The sequence below is a fragment of the Capsicum annuum genome, unplaced genomic scaffold (assembly GCF_002878395.1).
Source record: "Capsicum annuum cultivar UCD-10X-F1 unplaced genomic scaffold, UCD10Xv1.1 ctg3585, whole genome shotgun sequence".
NCBI classification, from domain to species: Eukaryota; Viridiplantae; Streptophyta; class Magnoliopsida; order Solanales; family Solanaceae; genus Capsicum; species Capsicum annuum.
Window position 1 is genome coordinate 305,459 of NW_025842793.1, and position 20,663 is coordinate 326,121.

The window sequence follows — 20,663 nt, forward strand, 5'->3', positions numbered from 1 at the left end:
TTAGGGTTCTTAGATTAATGAATATTGTGTGTCAAGTTTCTATCTCTTTCTTTGTAAATCTTGTTAACATTGTGTTGTTGAATATAAAAGTCTAGTGAAGCCTTGTGGGGCTCTTTCGATTCACTAACAATATTGTCTTTGTTGTTCTTGTTGTTAAACTCACTTTTCTAGTTCAAACAAGTGTTGCAAGCCTAGTGAAGCCGTGTGTGGCCATTTTCGATTCACGAGCACTTTGTTGTTCATCTTGTTGTTCTTGTGTTGGTTGGAATCTCTTGATACACACTTAGCATTGTATCAACAAGTCTAAAAGATTGATAAATAGATGAATCACAATATATATATAAACAACTTAGTTAGTGAAGAAATGGATGATATATCAATAACCATTTGATGTTTCATTGTCTCTTAGATTTTTCAACACACCACCAGATAATCGTTCATTAAGTACTAACCGATATCAAACCAACTGTTATCTTATTGATTGACTAGCAGATTAGTATATTTAAAATCTGATAATCAATAAATCAAACCGTTAAATATAACTATCCACTTGATAAGCAGCCCTAATAATTTGCTTAAAATGTCGCGTGCATCTTATCTTCAGAAGCTTATCATCTAACCTAGAAGCCAGCTAGTCCTATATGACCCACTCCATCAGTCCGCCCTCTATGCTCTGATACAAAATTAATCTTAAACCATGCTCATGAGTTTCACTTTGGGCTTAGACTTGCGCAAATTTATCTTTTGGATACATCTTTATAAAACTTTTTCTTCCTTCTCTCAACTTGATGTGGTTTCCGCGCCTAAAATGTCACGTATACATCATCTTCAGAATCTTAGAAACCTAGAAGCAGTCCTGCTTGACCCGCCTCCATTAGTCGATCGTCTGTCAAATAATAAAAATTCCATCCTAAGTCCATTTAGTTGTGGATTAGCAATGATTATAACAAAATTCAATTAGCTAGGAGCACTTTTTTGACGGTGGATTACCGATAAATTACATAGCTAATTCCATATTTTCTTGTAGTGAATTATAGAATAAAGAAAAAAAATATAACAAAACAAATCTTGCGCGAATATTCAATTATTTGATGTCATTACACATGGCAAAATAAACTAGCAATTTTTAGATACCAATTACATATAGTCAACTAAACATGTTTATATTATCCACTAAAAAAACTTGAACAGCCCAGAAAACTCTAAATCGTGCAAAGCATTTTGTTTCTTGTTTCATTATTTACACTTTAAATACATTCAATTCCCTTTGCAAATGTATCTTCCTTCTTAGCTCAAAAATTAGTTGTTAAGAGGACCAAATATGGTTAATAACAACAATACTTTTGAAGGGTCTTCTTCAAGATTTAGTGATAGAATGTCACAAGAACTAATAAAGGCTGAGGAAATTAACAACACCAATATTATTGCATTTTACAAACTCTTTTCATTTGCTGATACTATTGACAAAATATTAATGCTTTTTGGAACAATAGGTGCTGCAGGAAATGGACTATGTCAAGTTATTGTGACTGTATTGTTTGGTGATTTGATTGATGCATTTGGACTAAACCAAACTTCAGTTTTGCTACAAGAAGTTTCCAAGGTACTATCACTACACCAAAAAAAAAATATTTAGCAGCAACAACTATATTATATGTTTTAGCGCGCTGTCTGTAAATGTCTCTAAAGCCTACAACGACATTTGGAACCAATACAACGACATTTGGAACCAATGACAATTAACTAATGCTGGTAAAATCTGTTATTGTTGTAGTGTATACTCTTTATAATTTCCCAAGCAATTGTTTCACTATATGCTTATATTCTTTTGTGAGACAATTTACTTGCTTATAAATAAACTCATGGGTTTGATCGAGGGCTATTTCACTTGGTGAGCTCTCTACCTTCTGCGGTTGAGATGAATCGTATAACCGTCATCATCAATAGCGTAGTGTTGGCTTCCTCTTCCTCCCTTGATATAGTTTTTTCTTTAAAAAAAATAAAAATATGGGCACGTATTTTACGTGTGTACTCCATAACAATAAGTATAGATTATAAAAATTAGTTGAATTAATTTAAACAATAAACACTATGCTTAAGGTCCAGGTCTATAATAATTTTAACTCAGTGTATACTAAATGACCCCGATGTGTTGTAATTAATATGTTTTAACCTAGTCTATGGATGTGCTTATGCTGCATGCACTCTAAGTGGAGACATACCTGATAAATAGCTCCTGGTTTGATTTAGTTCCAATATTTAGAAAACTGACCCAAACCAATCGATGAACACTTCTAGCAGGGCCCATCCTATTATCATTTCTAGATGTTGGGCACCCATATTAAAATTGACCACGCTCTAGACGTCTAGTCCTGAGCATTAAGGTGTGTGTGTGTGAAGAGTCTCATATCGGTGCTTTAAGGGATGAGTGAGCTCTATAATATGACTTAGTTAATTATCATCTCGTGAACTAGCTTTTGGTGTCGAGTTAGACTCAATGTCCATTTTAAAGTGCCACGGCACATGACATTTCCGTCTTCAATTATTCCATTTTTTCTTTTTTGGAAGAGCACAAGCAAATCCGTTTGTTCATATCCTCACATTCGATATAATCCTTCATATTTGCTTATTATGAACAATCATGGCCCTTGTTTTTCAGGTATCATTAAAAATTGTTTATTTGTCAATTGGTTGTGGTGTAGCAGCATTGCTTCGTAAGTCTAACTAACTAAGCATAATTTTCTTTGTGCTAATTGTTTTCAAGTACGAATTAATAGCAAAAGTTCCTAAATTTTGTGTCACTTGTTTGCTAGAGGTGACGTGCTGGACGGTGACTGCAGAGCGACAAGCTGCACGACTAAGGGTGTTGTATTTAAAAAGTGTTCTGCGACAAGATGTAACTTTCTTTGATAAGGAAGTAAATACAGGAGAAGTTATTGGGAAAATGTCTGGTGATATTTTTATCATACAAGATGCAATGGGCGATAAGGTACGACAAGTAATACTGCCCTGATTATTTCTGTGCACACACAAAAAAAATCAATTGACAAGTTGCAAGATCCGTGTTGAAATAAAAAAGATTTCTGTTGAAATGTTAAAGAACAAGTTTTGTGATTACAACATAAAAAAGGGCAACCCGGTGCACTAAAGCTCCCAATATACGCAGCGTCCAGGGAAGGGCCAGATCATTTGTGGTTGCAACATAAAGTTTGGAAATATGTAACTAGACCTATATTATAAAATTCTCCGTAGTTGTCTGTCTTTCTCTTTCATATTTTCCACTTTCCGACTATTGCATATACTCAGGTGGGGAAGATCATAAGGAGCATATCAATGTTTATAGGAGGATTTATCATTGCCTTCATCAAAGGGTGGCATCTAGCACTTGTTATGCTTTCGCCCATTATTCCGCTGGTAATAGTTGTTGGCATCATGTTCATGTTCATGTCTAGAGAGGCTTTGCAGTCGCAAAAAGCTTATTCCAAAGCAGCCAATGTAGTTGAGCAAACAATTGGTTCCATCAGAACAGTAAGACTTTTAACCTTAGAACTTAATGCTTATTCTCTCTCAGTTTATGTATGTTTGTTCTCCATGATTATTTTCCTGTTAGTTTAAACTCAAAGTTGGTTTCAGCAAGACACCTCAGCTCGTTCCATTGTGTCAGTTGAAGACTACAATTTTAGAAAATGATCGTCTACGTGTCATATCCGCATTGGGTGATGACGAGATACATTGGGAACGAGTTGGGGTGTTTAGTTGTCAATTGAGGCCACGTTGAAGTGTCTAGATGTGCACACTCAAAGTTGGAGTGCTTATTTGCTAGCTGAGGCCAAATCTGGGATTCTAACTTTGATGGATGTCATCAAAGGAAAATGGCCGGGAAAACATACTTTCTCTAACTTTTGGATAAAATCCATACTGTACATTGTGTAGGTTGCATCATTTACTGGTGAAAAGCACGCTATCAAAGTGTATAACAAGTCCTTACAAAAGGCATACAGATCCGGTGTATGTGAAGGACTTACAAGTGGCTTGGGCTTGGGATCGACCCATTTTATTCTCTTCTGCAATTATGCTTTGGCTTTCTGGTATGGTGGAAAGATGATCTTGGAGAAAGGTTACACAGGAGGTACAGTGTTGAGCATAACTCTAGCTGTGTTAACTGCTTCATTGTGAGTATTTCGTCGATTAATCTTGAGTAACTTCGAACGTGTTTTCAAGTTTAAGATCTTTAATGTGATGACCATAAACATAATTGCAAAAACTATTTTGTAGGTCAGTAGGTGAGGCATCTCCTTGCTTAACTGCATTTACAGCAGGGCAAGCTGCTGCTTCCAAGATGTTTGAGACTATAAACAGAAATCCAGAGATTGATGTGTACAACAATAGTGGGATAATTTTGAATGACATCCGCGGAGATATAGAGATGAAAGATGTCTGTTTTAGCTATCCAAGTAGACCAACAGAGAGAGTACTCAACGAGTTCTCGTTGTTAATCCCAGGTGGAAAATCTACTGCTTTGGTTGGTGGAAGCGGAAGTGGGAAGTCCACAATTATTAGTTTAATCGAGAGATTCTATGATCCACAATCAGGCGGAATTTTTATAGACGGATATAATCTCAAAGACTTCCAGGTTAAGTGGATTAGACAGAAAATTGCGCTAGTAAGTCAAGAACCTACATTGTTTTCGACTAGCATCAGAGAAAATATTGCATATGGGAAAGATGGAGCGACCAAAGAAGAAATTGAAGCGGCAATTGAGATAGCCAATGCAACTAAATTTATTAACAGCCTACCCGAGGTTCATATTTTCTGTATGCTTTTGTTTGACTTGATTAGAATGATCGTATTTGGCTTTTGTTTAATTGAATGATTTTTCTTGTAGGGAATAGAGACAAATGTCGGCGAACGTGGAACTCAACTCTCTGGTGGACAAAAGCAGAGAATTGCGATAGCAAGGGCAATTCTGAAAGACCCTCGCATTTTACTTCTAGACGAAGCAACAAGTGCACTAGATGCCGAATCAGAGAGTGTTGTACAAGAAGCACTTGACAAAATTATGATTGATCGAACAACCATAATTGTCGCACATCGCCTCAGTACAGTGAGGAATGCTGATAATATTGCTGTCATTCATCAAGGCAGAATTGTTGAGGAAGGTATAAACAAATATGTATGGATATGATAATACAATATATCTTGCTTGATTTTCTCTCTAAGCACTTGAAGCACTGCTAAATGGGTTGATCAAATTACACATCTTTTTCCCTAATCAATGTTTTCTACCATTCTCAGATATTGACTGCTAACGTCATCGTATATCTCAGGTAAACATTTTGAGCTATTGAAAGATCCTGAGGGAGCATACTCGCAACTTATTCGCTTGCAGGAAGTAGTAAATCAAACAAAAGAGCAAATTTGCCTCGATGATTCGCAACATGCTTCTACTGAGTCAAGACCAGAATCCAGTAACAATTATGATACTACATCAATTAAAGGAATATCTGAGACTAGATCACCAAGAAGTTCCGATACTAACTTAAAAGTATCTAAGAAGCTCGAAAAAACTCATGTTTCTCGCCTTGCGCATCTTAATAAGCCCGAGTTTCCTATTCTTCTTGTTGGAGCAGTAGTTGCAACAATTTCCGGTTCTGCCCTCCCCGCTTTTGGTTTAGTAGTAGCCAACATACTTAAATCATTTTATGAGCCACCTGATGAGCTAAAGAAAGATTCACAATTTTGGGCACTCATGATTGTAGTTCTTGGAACAATACTTCTGATTTCATCTCCATTAGAGACACTTTTTTTTACTGTGGCTGGTTGTAAATTGATTCAACGAATTAGATCGATGTGCTTTCAAATGGCTGTCCACATGGAAATTGGTTGGTTTGATGAGCCAGAAAACTCCGTTGGAGGGATAGCCACAAAGCTCTCTGCTGATGCAGCCATTGTTCGAGTTCTAGTGGGGGATACATTGGCAAAAATAACTAAAGATCTCGCAGCTGCAACTGTTGGAATTGTGATTGCTTTTCGATCAAGTTGGCTACTGTCTCTTATTATCTTTCCAATGCTACCATTTATGGTGGCCAACGTTTATGTGCAGGACAAGTTTGCTAAAGGATTTGGTACTGACGCGAAGGTTTGTTGCCAATACTTGACAATCTCATTTTTATCTTTTCACTCCTTGAGTAAGTTTCCCGTCCTATTTTGTTACATATATATTTTCAATTGATGTTTGTTTGGAGACTATACATGAAAATCTATCCCGGAAATTCATACTCATTTATTTTTTTGTTGCAGAAGTATGAGAAAGCAAGTCGAGTAGTCAATGATGCAGTCAGTAATATAAGAACAGTTGTATCATTTTGCGTAGAAGAGAAGGTGGTGGAGCTATATAATAAGGAAAGTGATGGCCCAATAATGGCAGGCACCGGAAAAGGGATGATTACTGGGATTAGTTATGGTATTACGTCGTCATTCATTTTCTTTGTATATGCAGCAAGTGGCTACGCTGGCGCTCGACTTGTGCAGGATGGGAAAATTTCAGCTGCTGCTACTTTCCGCGTAAGTACTTATATTACATGTTTAATGTTTTATTTTAATTTGTAATAAAATTATTCAAAGGAATCTGGAAATATATATAGAACCTAAATATGTAATTCTTCATGGATATTTGGACATCTTCATTGATATGTGACAATGTAAAATTTTAGAAAAGGTGAAAGTCCAAATGCAAAAGTAGTGTTTAAAATAGGGAAGACACCTCCAAATATTTATCGTTCTTCAATAGAGATACAAACATCGTGTACAAAATCTTCTTTACAGCAAAGGTGAAAGAAAACAAGACAATTCATCTTTATTTTATGCATGGAATTGCTAGTTCCTTCAAAATGTTTGCTATTTCCTTCTTTCCATATGGTCCATCATATGCAGCCCGATATGGTCTTCCGCCACTTTTTACGTCTGATCAGTACACCAGATAATTTTGCAGCAATCAAGCAACTCCCCTATAGTCTTGGGCATGATCGATAACATTCTTTTCATACTTTGAAATATTTATCATAGTACTCCAGTGATTCTCAAGACTCCTTCCCACATAGATAGCACAGTTATGTTCTCCGTCTCTTTAAGTTGTCTTGTGTTAGGTAGGCATCTTTCACCAACAACTAAATATTTTCACCTACTAGACCGCTTTCTAGCTCCATATATGAGACTGTTGTCCAGCTTGATTGAGATATGAGTTTGCTGACTTCACTACGATAGAGCCTTTAGTATGTCTTTGAACTGCTCAGAACTTTCAGGAACTCAATAAATATAGGCAATTTCCACTCATTGAATTGTCTTCTGAAATTCCAGATCCGTACCTGTTTTTCCTAACTATCTCCCACTGTGCGCTTCAGGATTCAATATTCTCTTCCAGATCTTGTGTTACCGTTTTTGTTTTTAAATTTTTGAGGGAGTTGCTCGTAATAAGGGTAGAACAAAAGAAGGGATGAATTTTGATGGAGTTTGCATCACTTGTGACTATTGCAATGGAACTCCAATCTCCATCACGTAGTTCCTCGAGTATTTAACAGTTTAAATCTGTAAAATTCCTTTTAAAAATTATTAACCTTTGGCCAATGTCAAATAGTGACTCCGCCTCATATTCCCTCGCAGGTTTTCCTTGCTGTGTATTTGACAGCTATAGTTATTTCTCAGTCAAGCTTTGTTAATGATTTTATAAAAGCCAAGAGTGCTGGTGCTTCCATATTTTCTATATTAGATAGAAAATCGAAGATAGATTCGAGTAAAGAGGACGGTTTAACTTTAGACCAAAGCAAAGGAGATATAGAGTTTAAAGAAGTATGCTTTGCATATCCAACCAGGCCAAACATCCAAGTTCTTCATGGCTTCAGCTTTACAATTTTGAGTGGGCAGGTAAATTTTTAGAATTATACTATCCTCAAAGATACAGTAACACTAAAATCTATCAGAAACAGCCTCTCTACTTCTTTGGAGGTAGCAGTATGGACTGCGTACATCTTACCCTCCCCAGACCCCACTTTGTGGGAATACACTGGGTTTGTTATTGTTGTACTAAAATCTTGGAGTAACCGGTAAAGTTGCTGCCATGTGACCAGGAGGTCACGGGTTCAAGCCTTGGAAACAGCCTCTAGCAGAAATGCAAGGTAAGGCTGCGGACGATACACCCTTGTGGTGGGGTCCTTTCCCGGACACCACGCATAGCGGTAGCTTTAGTGCACCAGGCTGCCCTTTTTTAAGTAAAATCTTGGGATAATACATGGGGTAATTAAGTGATATAACATTGAAGATTCACAAGCAGAAACATGCAAAAATCGTGATCCACACGATCAACAGGATATAGTCAGTTTCTTCCTATTACTCGCTCGTGACATTGTGTATTATGTGAATAATTAACTTTTACATGTGTTAACTATGTACATATAGACAGTTGCTTTAGTCGGAGAAAGTGGCTGTGGGAAGTCTACAGTGATATCACTCTTACAACGATATTATAATTTTGATTCGGGTCGAATTATGCTTGATGGGGTTGACATTCAAAATTTCAACTTGAAATGGCTGAGGCATCAAATGGGACTTGTGAGCCAAGAACCAGTTCTGTTCAATGACACAATCCGAGCCAACATCATGTATGGGAAGGAAGATGGAGATGCGACTGAAGGAGAAGTAGTAGCCGCAACAAAATTGGCAAATGCCCACGAGTTCATTTGTGGCTTACAACAGGTTAGAAAAATAATTCATCTAATCAGTCTTAGGAGCAAAAGAATCCAGTTTCTTAACCTATTAGAACTTCTTTACCTAAATGAAGACATTGAAATCCAAACATTTAAAGTCAAAGTGTTAAAACTGTCAATACTCCTAAACTTGATACTCCTTTTAGATCACAATAATTTTATTTTTAGTTCTTAATTCGACATTCGTAATAGTTTTCAATGTCTCATTCAAATTTTAGGGGTACGATACCATAGTGGGGGAGCGAGGTGTTCAACTTTCAGGTGGACAGAAACAAAGAGTCGCCATAGCACGAGCTATTATTAAGAATCCAAAAATATTATTACTGGACGAAGCTACTAGTGCACTTGATGCAGAATCTGAAAGGATGGTCCAAATGGCATTAGACCAAATCATGGTAAATAGAACTACGATCATAGTAGCGCACAGATTAACAACAATAAAGGAATCAGACATAATTTGTGTGGTGAAAAATGGAACCATTATAGAAGAAGGAAGTCATGATACTCTTATCAGTGACGAAAATGGCCAGTACACTTCTCTCATCAAGCATCATATGGGGTAGCTCTTATTTAGGTTGTATACATCCTTCGTGCTTTCTATCAAGACACTAGGAAATTGTCAAAAGTTACTGGCAATGGTATAGCAAACAGCATATTATGTTCAATTCTTAATATGTACTATGAAGAGGGCCAAAGTTGCATCTGAACTATTGCAAAAGGTCTGATATATCCTTCAAAAATACTCCGACAATTACATTCTTCTAATTTTGAGAATGTTGTACAATTGTTCAAAGTTGTCTATTTCAACTTTTGCATTTTGGCACATTTTTATGAGTTTTATGAATTTAAGTTCAAAAGAGAAACAAAAGATTATGGGAGCTCACAATGTTATCAAAGAGCTCTCTCGGAGAGAAATGCTGTGATGGTGGAGGCACAGGTTGCTCCTGAAGGGGATCCTCTTTGGGGCATTGTTGGCCGAGAAGAATAACTCCAACGTTGATAAAGCCAAACTAGGTCTCAGAAGGATCGGTTCAGGTTCGAAAGGGTTCGTGAGCATGATCCTTGCGGTTACATACTTTAGAGGAAGTTAAGGCTGGGACCATTGACATTGATGAATACATCACTGAGGCCCCATTTTTTGGGATCGAATTGATCTACCTGAGCTGAACTCAGAGGATCCTGCTACTCCTTCTGAAGAGGAGATCTTGAACCGCGATTTCTCTAATGAGAACTGCAAAAATGGAAGGGGAGGTTACAACAGCCTCATAAGTCAGCTGTTCCTCTTTACACACTTCGTAATTTGTAATTATGTTTTTGTAAGCCTTTGAGTGCTCAATTATTAATTAGAATTTGTTTTCTGTGTACTTCATTCCTTTCTTCATTATCATGCTTTATCGTTTTTGCATTTTGCTGATTCTGAAGCTGTTAACTTAGTAACTTTTTCTTGTATGTCCCTTTATTAAATATTGCTTATGAGTTGGGATGTCTCCTGCTCATATTTGGCAAGATTTATCGGATTTGTTTGCCGTCGATTTAGGACAGTTAGATTTGTTTGTGGGTCAAGAGCATGTGTTACGATTTTAAATTCGTTGTTGGTGGCGCGAGTTTGCAAGAAAGTAAATAAACTGAACAAATAATGTAAACAATGAATAAAATAGAGGTTGAGGCAAATCTAGAAGACAATGTCGTCCACATTTCTTATGGTTGAGCAAATAGAGACCGTGAATGCAAGATGAGTGAGCGCAATAACATGAAAAAAGTGAAGACAAATAACGAAAGCTTAAGAACAAGGCTAACGATTTTATTGCTCTAAGATAGAGATAAGCTAAAATTCGATTCTTTACAATGGGTGACGGGCGTCTGTTTATAGGGTGCCAACATTTTCTGTAACCTATATGAGAATGTCATTCGCCCTTGTGCCGTTGGAGAGTAGTTAGCCCACTAGCGTGTGACAGACGCGGTTCACCCAGGAGTCACCTGCGCAACTGAATATTCTGACACACCATCCTTTTTGTCTGTAGATGATCTCGGGCTACGCTGTTCTTGCCCACTGTACAGGGATGTATATATACAGTCAAAATAAGAGTTATCAGATAGATCCCATATGATGTTTAATGACAGAGGCATAGTGGCCATTTTCATTACTGATAAGAGTATCATGGTTTCCTTGTTCTATAATGGCTCCATTTTTCAGCACACAGTATTTCAGCTTCCTTAATTGTCAATAATCCGTGTGCTACTATAATCGTAGTTCGATTTACCATGATTTGGTCTAATGCCATTTGGACTATCCTTTCAGATTCTGCATCAAGTGCACTGGTAGCCTCGTCCAGTAATAATATTTTCGGATTTTTCATAATAGCTCGTGCAATGGCTACTCGTTGTTTCTGACCACCTGAAAGCTGAACACCTCGCTCCCCAACCATGGTATCGTACCCCTGAAATTTCAAAGACGTTGAATTCTGTTAAGAATTTTGAACTGATCACTAAAAATAAAAGTATTGAAGTCTAACATGTATTAGCCCCCTACCTCACATGTATATTTCAATGTTTAAAGATGTGCAGGGAGAAACTAAATTCTCTATTGCATTTTTTATATTAGCTTTTGCTCCTAAGACTAATTAGATGAACTTTTTTTTTTGATAGCTGTCGTATACGGTCCAGCATTCGTGTACTTCGATTAATTTCACGGGATACCTCCCACCTCCCACTATCAATAGGTAATAAGATTAGTCTGTCCACCAAAACTAGAACAGATGGGAAGAAATCATCTAGTTTTTTTGTCTTGACTTCATTGGCTACTAGGTTACACTCTTGGTGCGACTGATTAGATGCATTATTTCTAACCTGTTGTAAGCCACAAATGAACTCGTGGGAATTTGCCAATTTTTTTGCGGCTACTACTTCTCCTTCAGTCGCATCGCCATCTTCCTTCCCGTACATGAAATTGGCTCGGATTGTGTCATTGAACAGAACTGGTTCTTGGCTCACAAGCCCCATTTGATGCCTCAGCCATTTCAAGTTAAAATCTTGAATATCAATCCCATCAAGCATAATTCGACCCAAATCAAAATTATAATATCGTTGTAAGAGTGATATAACTGTAGACTTCCCGCAGCCACTTTCTCCAACTAAAGCAACTGTCTACATTTATGTAGTAAACAAATGTAAATGTTAATAATTCTTCACAAAATGCATATTATCACGAGCTAGTAATAGGAAGAAACTGTCTAAACTTACTACATTTGTAGTTGAAAATCATGCATTTTTTAGTCCCTCAAATATTTGCTTTTGGTCGTTGTGATATCTAACTATGCATATTTAATCTTCTTCAATTAATATATATGCGCATATTTGATCCCTCTGCTTGTGAATCTTCAATGTTTTACCATTTTATTACCCCATGTGTTACGCCAAGTATCTATCATTACTCTATATTTGAGGATAGTATAATTCTAAACGAAGTTGAGACATATACCTGCCCACTCGAAATTGTCAAGCTGAAGCCATGAAGAACTTGGATGTCTGGCCTGGTTGGATATGCAAAGCATACTTCTTTCAACTCTATATCTCCTTTGCTTTGATCTAAAGTTAAACCGTCCTCTTTACTTATATCTATCTTCGATTCTCTATCTAATATAGAAAATATTGAAGCACCAGCACTCTTAGCTTTTTTAAAATCATTAATAAAGCTCGACCGAGCAATAACTACAGCTGTCAAAGACACAGCAAGGAAAACCTGCGAAGAAATAAGAGGTGGAGTTATTATTTGTTATGGGAAAAGGTTAAAAGGCAGTCTAGTGTACTAAAGCTCCCGCTATGCGCAGGGTCCGTGGAAGGGTCCGACCACAAGGATCTTTTGTACACAGTCTCACCTTGCGTTTCTGCTACTTTAAAAATGGAATTTTACAAATTTAAACTGTGAAATACTCGTGTAACTACTTGATGGAGATTGGAGGTACATTGCAATGGTCGCAAGTGATGCAAACTCCATCAAAACTCATCCCTTCATCTTTTTCCTTTCTCCCTTTAATTCGAGCCACTCTCCCAAATATCAAAAACAAAAATGGCAACACAAGATCTAGAAGAGAATATTGAAGCCTGAAGTGCACAATGGGAGACTAACTTTGTTTGTTTATTGGTCAGAGACTAAGCTGCTTGGACTAGGATGTTGGAGTCCGATACGGGTGCAGATCTAGAGGTCAGATCCTTCATGGATCTAAATTTTAAGGTTCGGGGATATGGATCCAGGTGTGGGTATGAGTGCGGGGATTCGGCTAAAAATGATTCAAATATCTAAAAAGAGTTATAAAACCTAAATTATGAGATATTATATGAACAACATGAGGAAGAAATATTGATCAAGAGGAGAATGAAGAATGGAGATTAAAGGAAAAGGAGAGACTTAGAAATTTCTTTATTGAAGGTATTTCATTTTCTTCAATTTCACGTTAGCTTTCTCAGTCAGTTTTTTGTCAAAGTACCCAAAATCGGTTAACCAGATCGGGTACCAATTCCACACCCACATCATGTCGACACGGGTGTGGCACTGAAAGTGAAGAGTCCGAGCAACTTAGGTCAGAGATGCCTGCCTAACGCCAAGACAACTTAAAAAAGAGGAGGAATGTAACATGGCAATTATTTCTAAGTATGCAAGGAATGTTAATTCTTTTGAATAATTTTACTAAAAATTACCATAAAACATTAAACATGTAAGTAAATAACGCGGAAAGTATCAGTAATTGAAATTTTCCCATCCTGTACAAGTCGAGCACCAGCGTAGGCACTTGCTGCGTATACAAGGAGAATGAATGAAGACGTAATACCATAACTAATCCCACTAATCATCCCTTTTCCGGTGCCGCCATTAATGGTCCATTACTTTCCTTCTTATATAGCTCCACCACCTTCTCTTCTACACAAAAAGATGCAACTGTTCTTATATTACTCACTGCATCGTTGACTACTCGACTTGCTTTCTCATACTTCTGCAAAAAAAAAAAATAAGAATCAAAAGGAGATATACGTAACAAAATAGGAAGAGAAACTAAAGGAGTGAAAAGATAAAAAGAATCAAGTTTCGGCAACAAACCTTCGCTTCAGTACCAAATCCTTTAGCAAGCTTGTTCTGAACATACATGTTAGCCATCATAAATGGTAGCATGGCTATGATAATAAGAGACAAAAACCAACTTGCTCGAAAAGCAATCACCGTCCCAACAATTGCAGCTGCAAGATCTTTAGTTATTTTTGCCAATGTATCCCCCACTAGAACTCGAACAATAGCTGCATCAGCGGAGAGCCTTGTAGATATCCCTCCAACAGAATTCTCTGGCTCATCAAACCAACCGATTTCCATGTGGACAGCCTTTTGAAAGCACATCGATCTAATTCGCTGGACCAACTTACAACCAGCCACGGTAAAAAAAATTGTCTCTAATGGCGATGAAATCAGAAGTGTTGTTGCAATAACTACAATCATGAGTGACCAAAATTGCGTATCTTTCTTTAGTTCATTAGGTGGCTCATAAAATGATTTAAGTATGTTGGAATATACTAAACCAGAAATGGGGAGGGCGGAACCGGAAACTGTTGTAACTACTGCTCCCACAAGAAGAATAGGAAACTCAGGCTTATTCATATTTGCAAGGCGAGTAACATGAGTTTTTGCGAGCTTCTTAGATACTTTTAGACTAGTATCTGAACTTCTAGGCGATCTAGTCTCAGGAACTCCTTTTATCGATGTAGTATCATAATTGTTTCTGGACTTTGGTCTTGTCTCGGTTTAAAAATGTTGTGAATCATCGAGGCAAAGTTGCTCGTTTGTTTGATTTACTTCCTGCAAGCGAATCAGTTGCGAGTATGCTCCCTCAGTATTTTTCAATAGCTCAAAGTGTTTACCTGAGATATACGATGACGTTAGCATTCAATGCCACAAGTTGGCAGAAAAGAAGATGCCTAAATATTTTTGGGCTGAGGAGTCAATACCACAAGTTGTGGCATTGAATACATATATATATATTAGCATTCAATGCTAATATATGTATATATTTTCTATAGACGTGTATATTTAACGTATACATGTTTATATGTTTTATAAATTAGTATATAAATATATATATGTATATATATATATTGTAGTATATTTAATTTAAAGTATTACATATACATAGAATAGAGTGTATATATGTGAATATATCTTCTATAGACGTGTATATTTAATGTATACATGTGTATATATTTTATAAATTAGTATATAACTATATCTATATATATTGTAATGTCTATATATTGTAGTGTATTTAATTTAAAGTATTACATATACGATGACGTTAGCATTCAATGCCTGAACCTGCTGTCCAGGCATTCAATGCCACAAGTTGGCAGAAAAGAAGATGCCTAAATATTTTTGGGCTGAGGAGTCAATACCACAATCTATTTGTTGAACAGGTTACCAACTATAGCACTCCAAGACATAACACCATTTGAAGCATGGAGGGGTATAAAGCCGTCTGCGAGACACTTGAAAATATTTGGTTCGGTGTGCTATGCCCGTGTTCCAGATGCTAAAAGAGGAAATAGGATAATAAGGCAGAACTCTGTATTTTGTTGGGCTATAGCACAATTGCAAAAGGGAACAAAGTGTATAATGTTAGTACAAAGAAAGTGGTTATCAGTAGAGATCTTGTGGTGGACGAGTCTGGCCACTATGATTGGGATCGAGATATTGTTATAAAGAACCAAGAAGAGAGTACTTCAGTTGCAGCTCTAAATCCGCAGACGAGTAATATTTCTTCCAATCCTATTATTGGAAAAGAGAACAATTCAAATGTTGAATTAACTTCAGATTCTGCAGTTTTGAAGACCAGGTCACTAGCTGAAGTTTATGAGCAATGCAATTTTACTCCTGTGGAACCATCTTTTTTTGAAGAAGCAGCAATCCATTAAGCTTGGATTTCTACAATGGAGGAGGATTTTGCCATGATTAATAAAAATGATACTTGGGAGCTAGTTGATAGGCCCGGCCAAAAGAACGTCATCGGTGTCAAATGGGTCTATAGAACGAAGTTCAATCCAGATGGCTTCATATTTAAACATAAAGCCAGACTTATAATTAAAGGCTATTCCCAGCAGCCTGGAGTTGACTTTGGAGATACATTTGCACCTGTCGCAAGGCATGAGACAGTAAGATTTCTAGTCGCTCTTGCAAACACAATACAAGTGGAAAATCTACCATTTAGATGTCAAATCTACATTTCTAAATGGATTTATTGAAGAAGATATTTATGTTGAACAACCTGAAGGTTTTATAGTTGCAGGTGAAGAAGACAAGGTGTACAAGCTTAAAAAGGCTCTCTATGGCCTTAAACAGGCTCCGAGAGCTTGGTATAGTAACATGGATACTCATTTGTTGTCTCAAGGCTTCAACAGAAGCCTAAATGAGCCTACTTTATACTACAAAAGGCAAGATGATAGGAGGTTGATTGTGATATCCGTTTATATTGATGATTTGATGATCATAGGTGAAGATTCTCTTGCGGTTCAAGAGTTTTTGAAATATCTGATCTAGGACAAATGAAGTTCTTCTTGAGAATAGAGATTTTTCAATCTTTTGAAGGAATTCTCTTGTCCCAAAAGAGGTATGCCTTGAATCTCTTAAAAAATTCATACTTGGTAAGTGCAAACCTATTGCAAATCCACTTGTTGTGAATGAAAAGTTAATGAAAGATGATGTAGAAAAGCGTGCAAATTCAAAACTTATAGGAGTCTTATTGGAACTTATTATATCTGACTGATACCAGGCCAGATATGATGTTTGCTGCTAGTCTACTGTCCCGATATATGCAATGTCCTAGCACCAAGCATTTTGGAGCTGCTAAAAGGGTGTTAAGGTATATTAGAGGGACAACTTATTATGGCATTTGGTTCAGAAGTGTGGAGAATGGAGCTCTTATTGGCTATTCAGATAGTGATTGGGGTGGATGTTTGGACGATTACAAAAGCACATCTGGTTACTCCTTTTCATTTGGTTCAGACATTTTTTCTTGTAGCACAAAGAAGAAGGATATTGTAGCTCAATCTTCAGTTGAAGCCGAGTATGTGGTTGCTGCATCTATTACAAATCAAGGAATTTGGTTGAGGAAAATCTTGTTTGAATTGGATCTTTTGCCAGAAGAACCAACAGTGATCTATGTGGACAACAAATCAGCCATTGCTATGGCTGAAAATCCAGTGCAACATGGAAGGACGAAGCATATCAACATCAGATTTCATGCTTTGCGAGATACCGAGAAGAATGACGAAGTTAAGCTGGTGCATTGCAGAAGTGAAGAACAACAAGCCGATATTCTAACCAAGGCTCTTCCCATCAACAAGTTTGAGTTCCAAAGGACGTTACGGGGAGTTTCAATGAAAAATCTTAAGGAGGAGTGTTAGGAAATTAAGATTTGTCTAGAAACTCCTAGTTAGTAGATATTTTTGGATTTGTCTAGAAACTCCTAGTTAGAAGATATTTTCGGATTTGTCTAAAAACTCCTAGTAAGTAGATATTTTTGCTTGTTTTGTGGTTTATAATCCTCACACACACTATATATATGTGTGTGTAGTCTATGTAATGTTCAATTAAGAGAAAAATAAAAGTATTAAAACAAGTTTCAGTTCTTCTTCTTTATAGTTTGTTTTCTGGCAGCAATTTACAGCTCCATTTTGTTGTTGTTTCAGCTTGTTGTTTTCCTGTTCTTCCTCCCCTTCGTGTGACACATATTTGGTCCTCTAACAATTAATTGTGGAGCTAAGAAGGAAGATATATTTGGAAAGGGATTTGTATGTATGTACATAAGTGGAATAATGGAACAAGAAAAGAAATTCTATGCACGTTTGAGATTTTTCTAGTCTGTTAATAATGTATTTTTTAGTGGATAATGTAAACATGTTTAGTTGACTATATGAACTTGATCCCCTGGCCTTAACAAAAAAGTATATGGTAGCTATGAAGTTTTTGTTTATTTTCCATGTTTAATGACATCAAATAATTTTGATTTTCTTTGTTATATTTTTTTCGTTTATTCAATAATATTAATGTGAAGCCCCGACAGATGGTGGGCTGATGAAGGCGGGTCAAGCAAGACTGACAGGCTTTTAGCTTGAAAAGTTTTTGAAGATGATCAGCTGCACAAGATATCTCAGGGGCAAATCCCACATTGGATCGGGAGAGAAAAATGAAGAGCTTTATAAGGAATATAAGAAGTTCACATGATAAGTGTTCTTTTTGGGCTCGATAAGGCATAGCCCGAAAGACAAATCCTCAAGGGCTCTACATCTAGACCCAAAGCGGATGCCATGAGCTATGACAAATATGATATTAGAGTGAGGGCGGATTGACGAAGATGAGGTGTGTGTTACACCCTAGGCGACACCTAACGCGAATCCCACACCGAAATAGGAGAGAATATTGAAGAGCTTTATAAGGCATCTATCATAATTTCACATGATACACACGCTTTTTTGGAACTGGAAATAACTTTCCCGAGGGACAAATACCCAAGTCCAAAACGAACAATATGTACCATGAGCTTGGCATTAACATCTAACCTGCTCTTCCTTTTGTTGTTCATCAAGTGTTTATGCTGGAGGGTAAGTGAGAATACTATTGACCCTTCCAACCGTTTTTTGTTGTTCATCAAGTGTTTACGCTGGAGGGTAAGTGAGAACACTATTGACCCTTCTAACCATTCTCCAGGTATGGTTAGCGCGAACATAGTAGCTTTTGAATATTCTATTAAAATTTTATAAATGTTTGATTGTGAATTTAATTATTATTATAAATTAATTTGAGATTACTATAGAATCCCACAAACTTCAATTTCTGAATCCATCTTTGTTGACCGAGTAGTTCTCCAATTTAAAATTATAATAATTTCAGCATGGCTTCATTCATAATACACAGAATAATGTATAAGTACATGAAGACTTTTAGTAAATTAACTCCACGATTGCAGATATTCGTCTTGTTACACAGGGAATTTTATGTATTTTATTTTTTGGTAGCTGGACAATTCCTGACCACTTATGTGCTTGTTATACCCAATTAAGAGATTGTTTACGAGGAATAAGGTGGAATATCTCAATATTAAACCTGAGATAAGAATAAATGTATCCATTGTGTGGCTCATTTCTATGCATTGGGCACTCCCAACATAACTTTTCAAAGCTTGAAATCTAAGACCTCTGATTAAGGATAAATCGAAGGAATTTCAATCATTTCATCGCAACTCATGATTTAGTTTCTTCTTAAAGTATTTATTTATTTATTTATTTATTTATTTATTTATTTATTTATTTATTTATTCATGCTTTAGTTGCTGAGGATGGAAAGAGTTCAAATTCTACAAATTGAACAGGAAATTAGAAAATAAAAGCCTCTTTTTTTTCTTTTTCTTTTTTAATTTTAATAGAAGTCTTTCACAATGTGGCCTATATATAAATGGATTCCCTGCGTATAATACAAAAGAATGAAAGGGTATATAGTTGGTATTTGTATAAAATAGAAAATCATATCAATATTTGATATTGTGCCAATTGATTGTGGTGTGTTAGTGGCACAAATTAGGCTGTCATTTAGTTGATTAATCTTCAAGTTTGCCTATATATACATTGGGAGATTAGTGTATGAGTTCATATCAACCTTATGATTTTCATCAATATCATTATTTTGATTGGTAGCATTAGAATTCCTTTAATCATATGGAACTATCTAAAATTGAACCATTTCTAGAAGGCAAAACTATTTTCATCACAGTGTCACGAATTTCGTCGAAAAATACACTTTCCATCTATCTATCCATCTATCTATCTATTTATCTATTCATCTATCCCTTTCTCTCTCTATCTATCGATCGACGATCTATCTGTCTATCTACGTGTTGTTTACCATGTTAAACTTTGGTAAATTAATAAATCAATTCTTCATTTTATTTTATTTTTGGGTAGAAAAATCAATTTAAATTGGTATCATATTGTTTGATGTAAGACACAAGTTTAGAATTTCCGTATCATAGTGCTGTACTATGAGTTCACTTGCATGAACACCTTCCCACCCCACCCCATCCCACCCTATAGTATTTTCATAGATCACATATAAATACTTTTGAGTTAATTTTTCCTTAATTTACTTATAAAATACTAAAAAATAAGCGAGGAAAAGAATCACTTATTTATCAAAGAACAAATATTTTCCGTCGTATTGAATACACTCTAAATCACTTTTGTGCCTAATAAAGTACACTTAATTCTAAATTATTTTTTTAAAAGCTTTGATGATGTTAACACTGAAAGGTTGAGAATGACGATGAAAGACTACAACATGGATATATGATGTGCTCAATTTTGATCCAAATTGCATCAAATGGGTCCTGGAGCTGTGAAGCACATTTTCTAGGGATCAAGATTCTTATTTATTACTCCTTTTCATTTTAACTAGTAGAGTACCCACGCGATACGCGGAATGTGTATCATAACATAAGACCCGTTGGAATTGATTTATTTTTAGTGTTTTTAAGTTTCAAAATAATTTTAAAGCACTTTTAAAGTCTTTGTGTAAATTAAAAAGGTGCTTTTAAGAATTCATTTTTAAGCTTAAAAAATAAAAATAATTGGATAACCATAGAATAAGTACAAAAGTTTTAATTCCGTGTAAGCATCTACTTAGACTCTGTCTTTTTATAATCTATGAACTTCTTTTATCTTTAAATTTACATATTTTTTTCGCTCATGTTCTAATTACATGTAACCAAAATATATGATAAAACATATTCTTTTTAAAAGTCATGCTCTATTTACTCTCAATATATGTTAGTACCTTGTAATAAAAATATTGAGAATATTTTTTTTCAGACATGCCTAACA

At 36.0% G+C, this 20,663-nt stretch overlaps 1 protein-coding gene and 1 pseudogene across 1 annotated transcript; one reads left to right on the forward strand and one right to left on the reverse strand.

The window, feature by feature from the left end:
- The first annotated feature begins 1,375 nt into the window (after positions 1-1,375).
- On the forward strand, positions 1,376-9,358 carry LOC107846904 (ABC transporter B family member 21-like). The gene is made up of 12 exons (XM_016691177.2): positions 1,376-1,603; positions 2,660-2,714; positions 2,814-2,989; positions 3,307-3,528; positions 3,934-4,172; positions 4,276-4,801; positions 4,886-5,159; positions 5,328-6,139; positions 6,301-6,564; positions 7,660-7,920; positions 8,452-8,748; positions 8,978-9,358. Exons 1-12 carry the CDS (start codon positions 1,376-1,378, stop codon positions 9,320-9,322), a joined length of 3,699 nt encoding a protein of 1,232 aa, XP_016546663.1. The 3' UTR covers positions 9,323-9,358.
- Positions 9,359-10,556: 1,198 nt separating this feature from the next.
- LOC107846167 lies at positions 10,557-15,126 on the reverse strand (annotated as a pseudogene).
- Between the last annotated feature and the right edge of the window lie 5,537 nt (positions 15,127-20,663).

Coding starts and splice junctions, on each gene's coding strand:
- LOC107846904 (XM_016691177.2), top strand. CDS start 1,376: ATGTCACAAGAACTAATAAAGGCTGAGGAAATTAACAACACCAATATT. Junction 2,715..2,813: donor TGGTGTAGCAGCATTGCTTC/GTAAGTCTAACT, acceptor CTTGTTTGCTAG/AGGTGACGTGCTGGACGGTG. Junction 8,749..8,977: donor TCATTTGTGGCTTACAACAG/GTTAGAAAAATA, acceptor TTCAAATTTTAG/GGGTACGATACCATAGTGGG.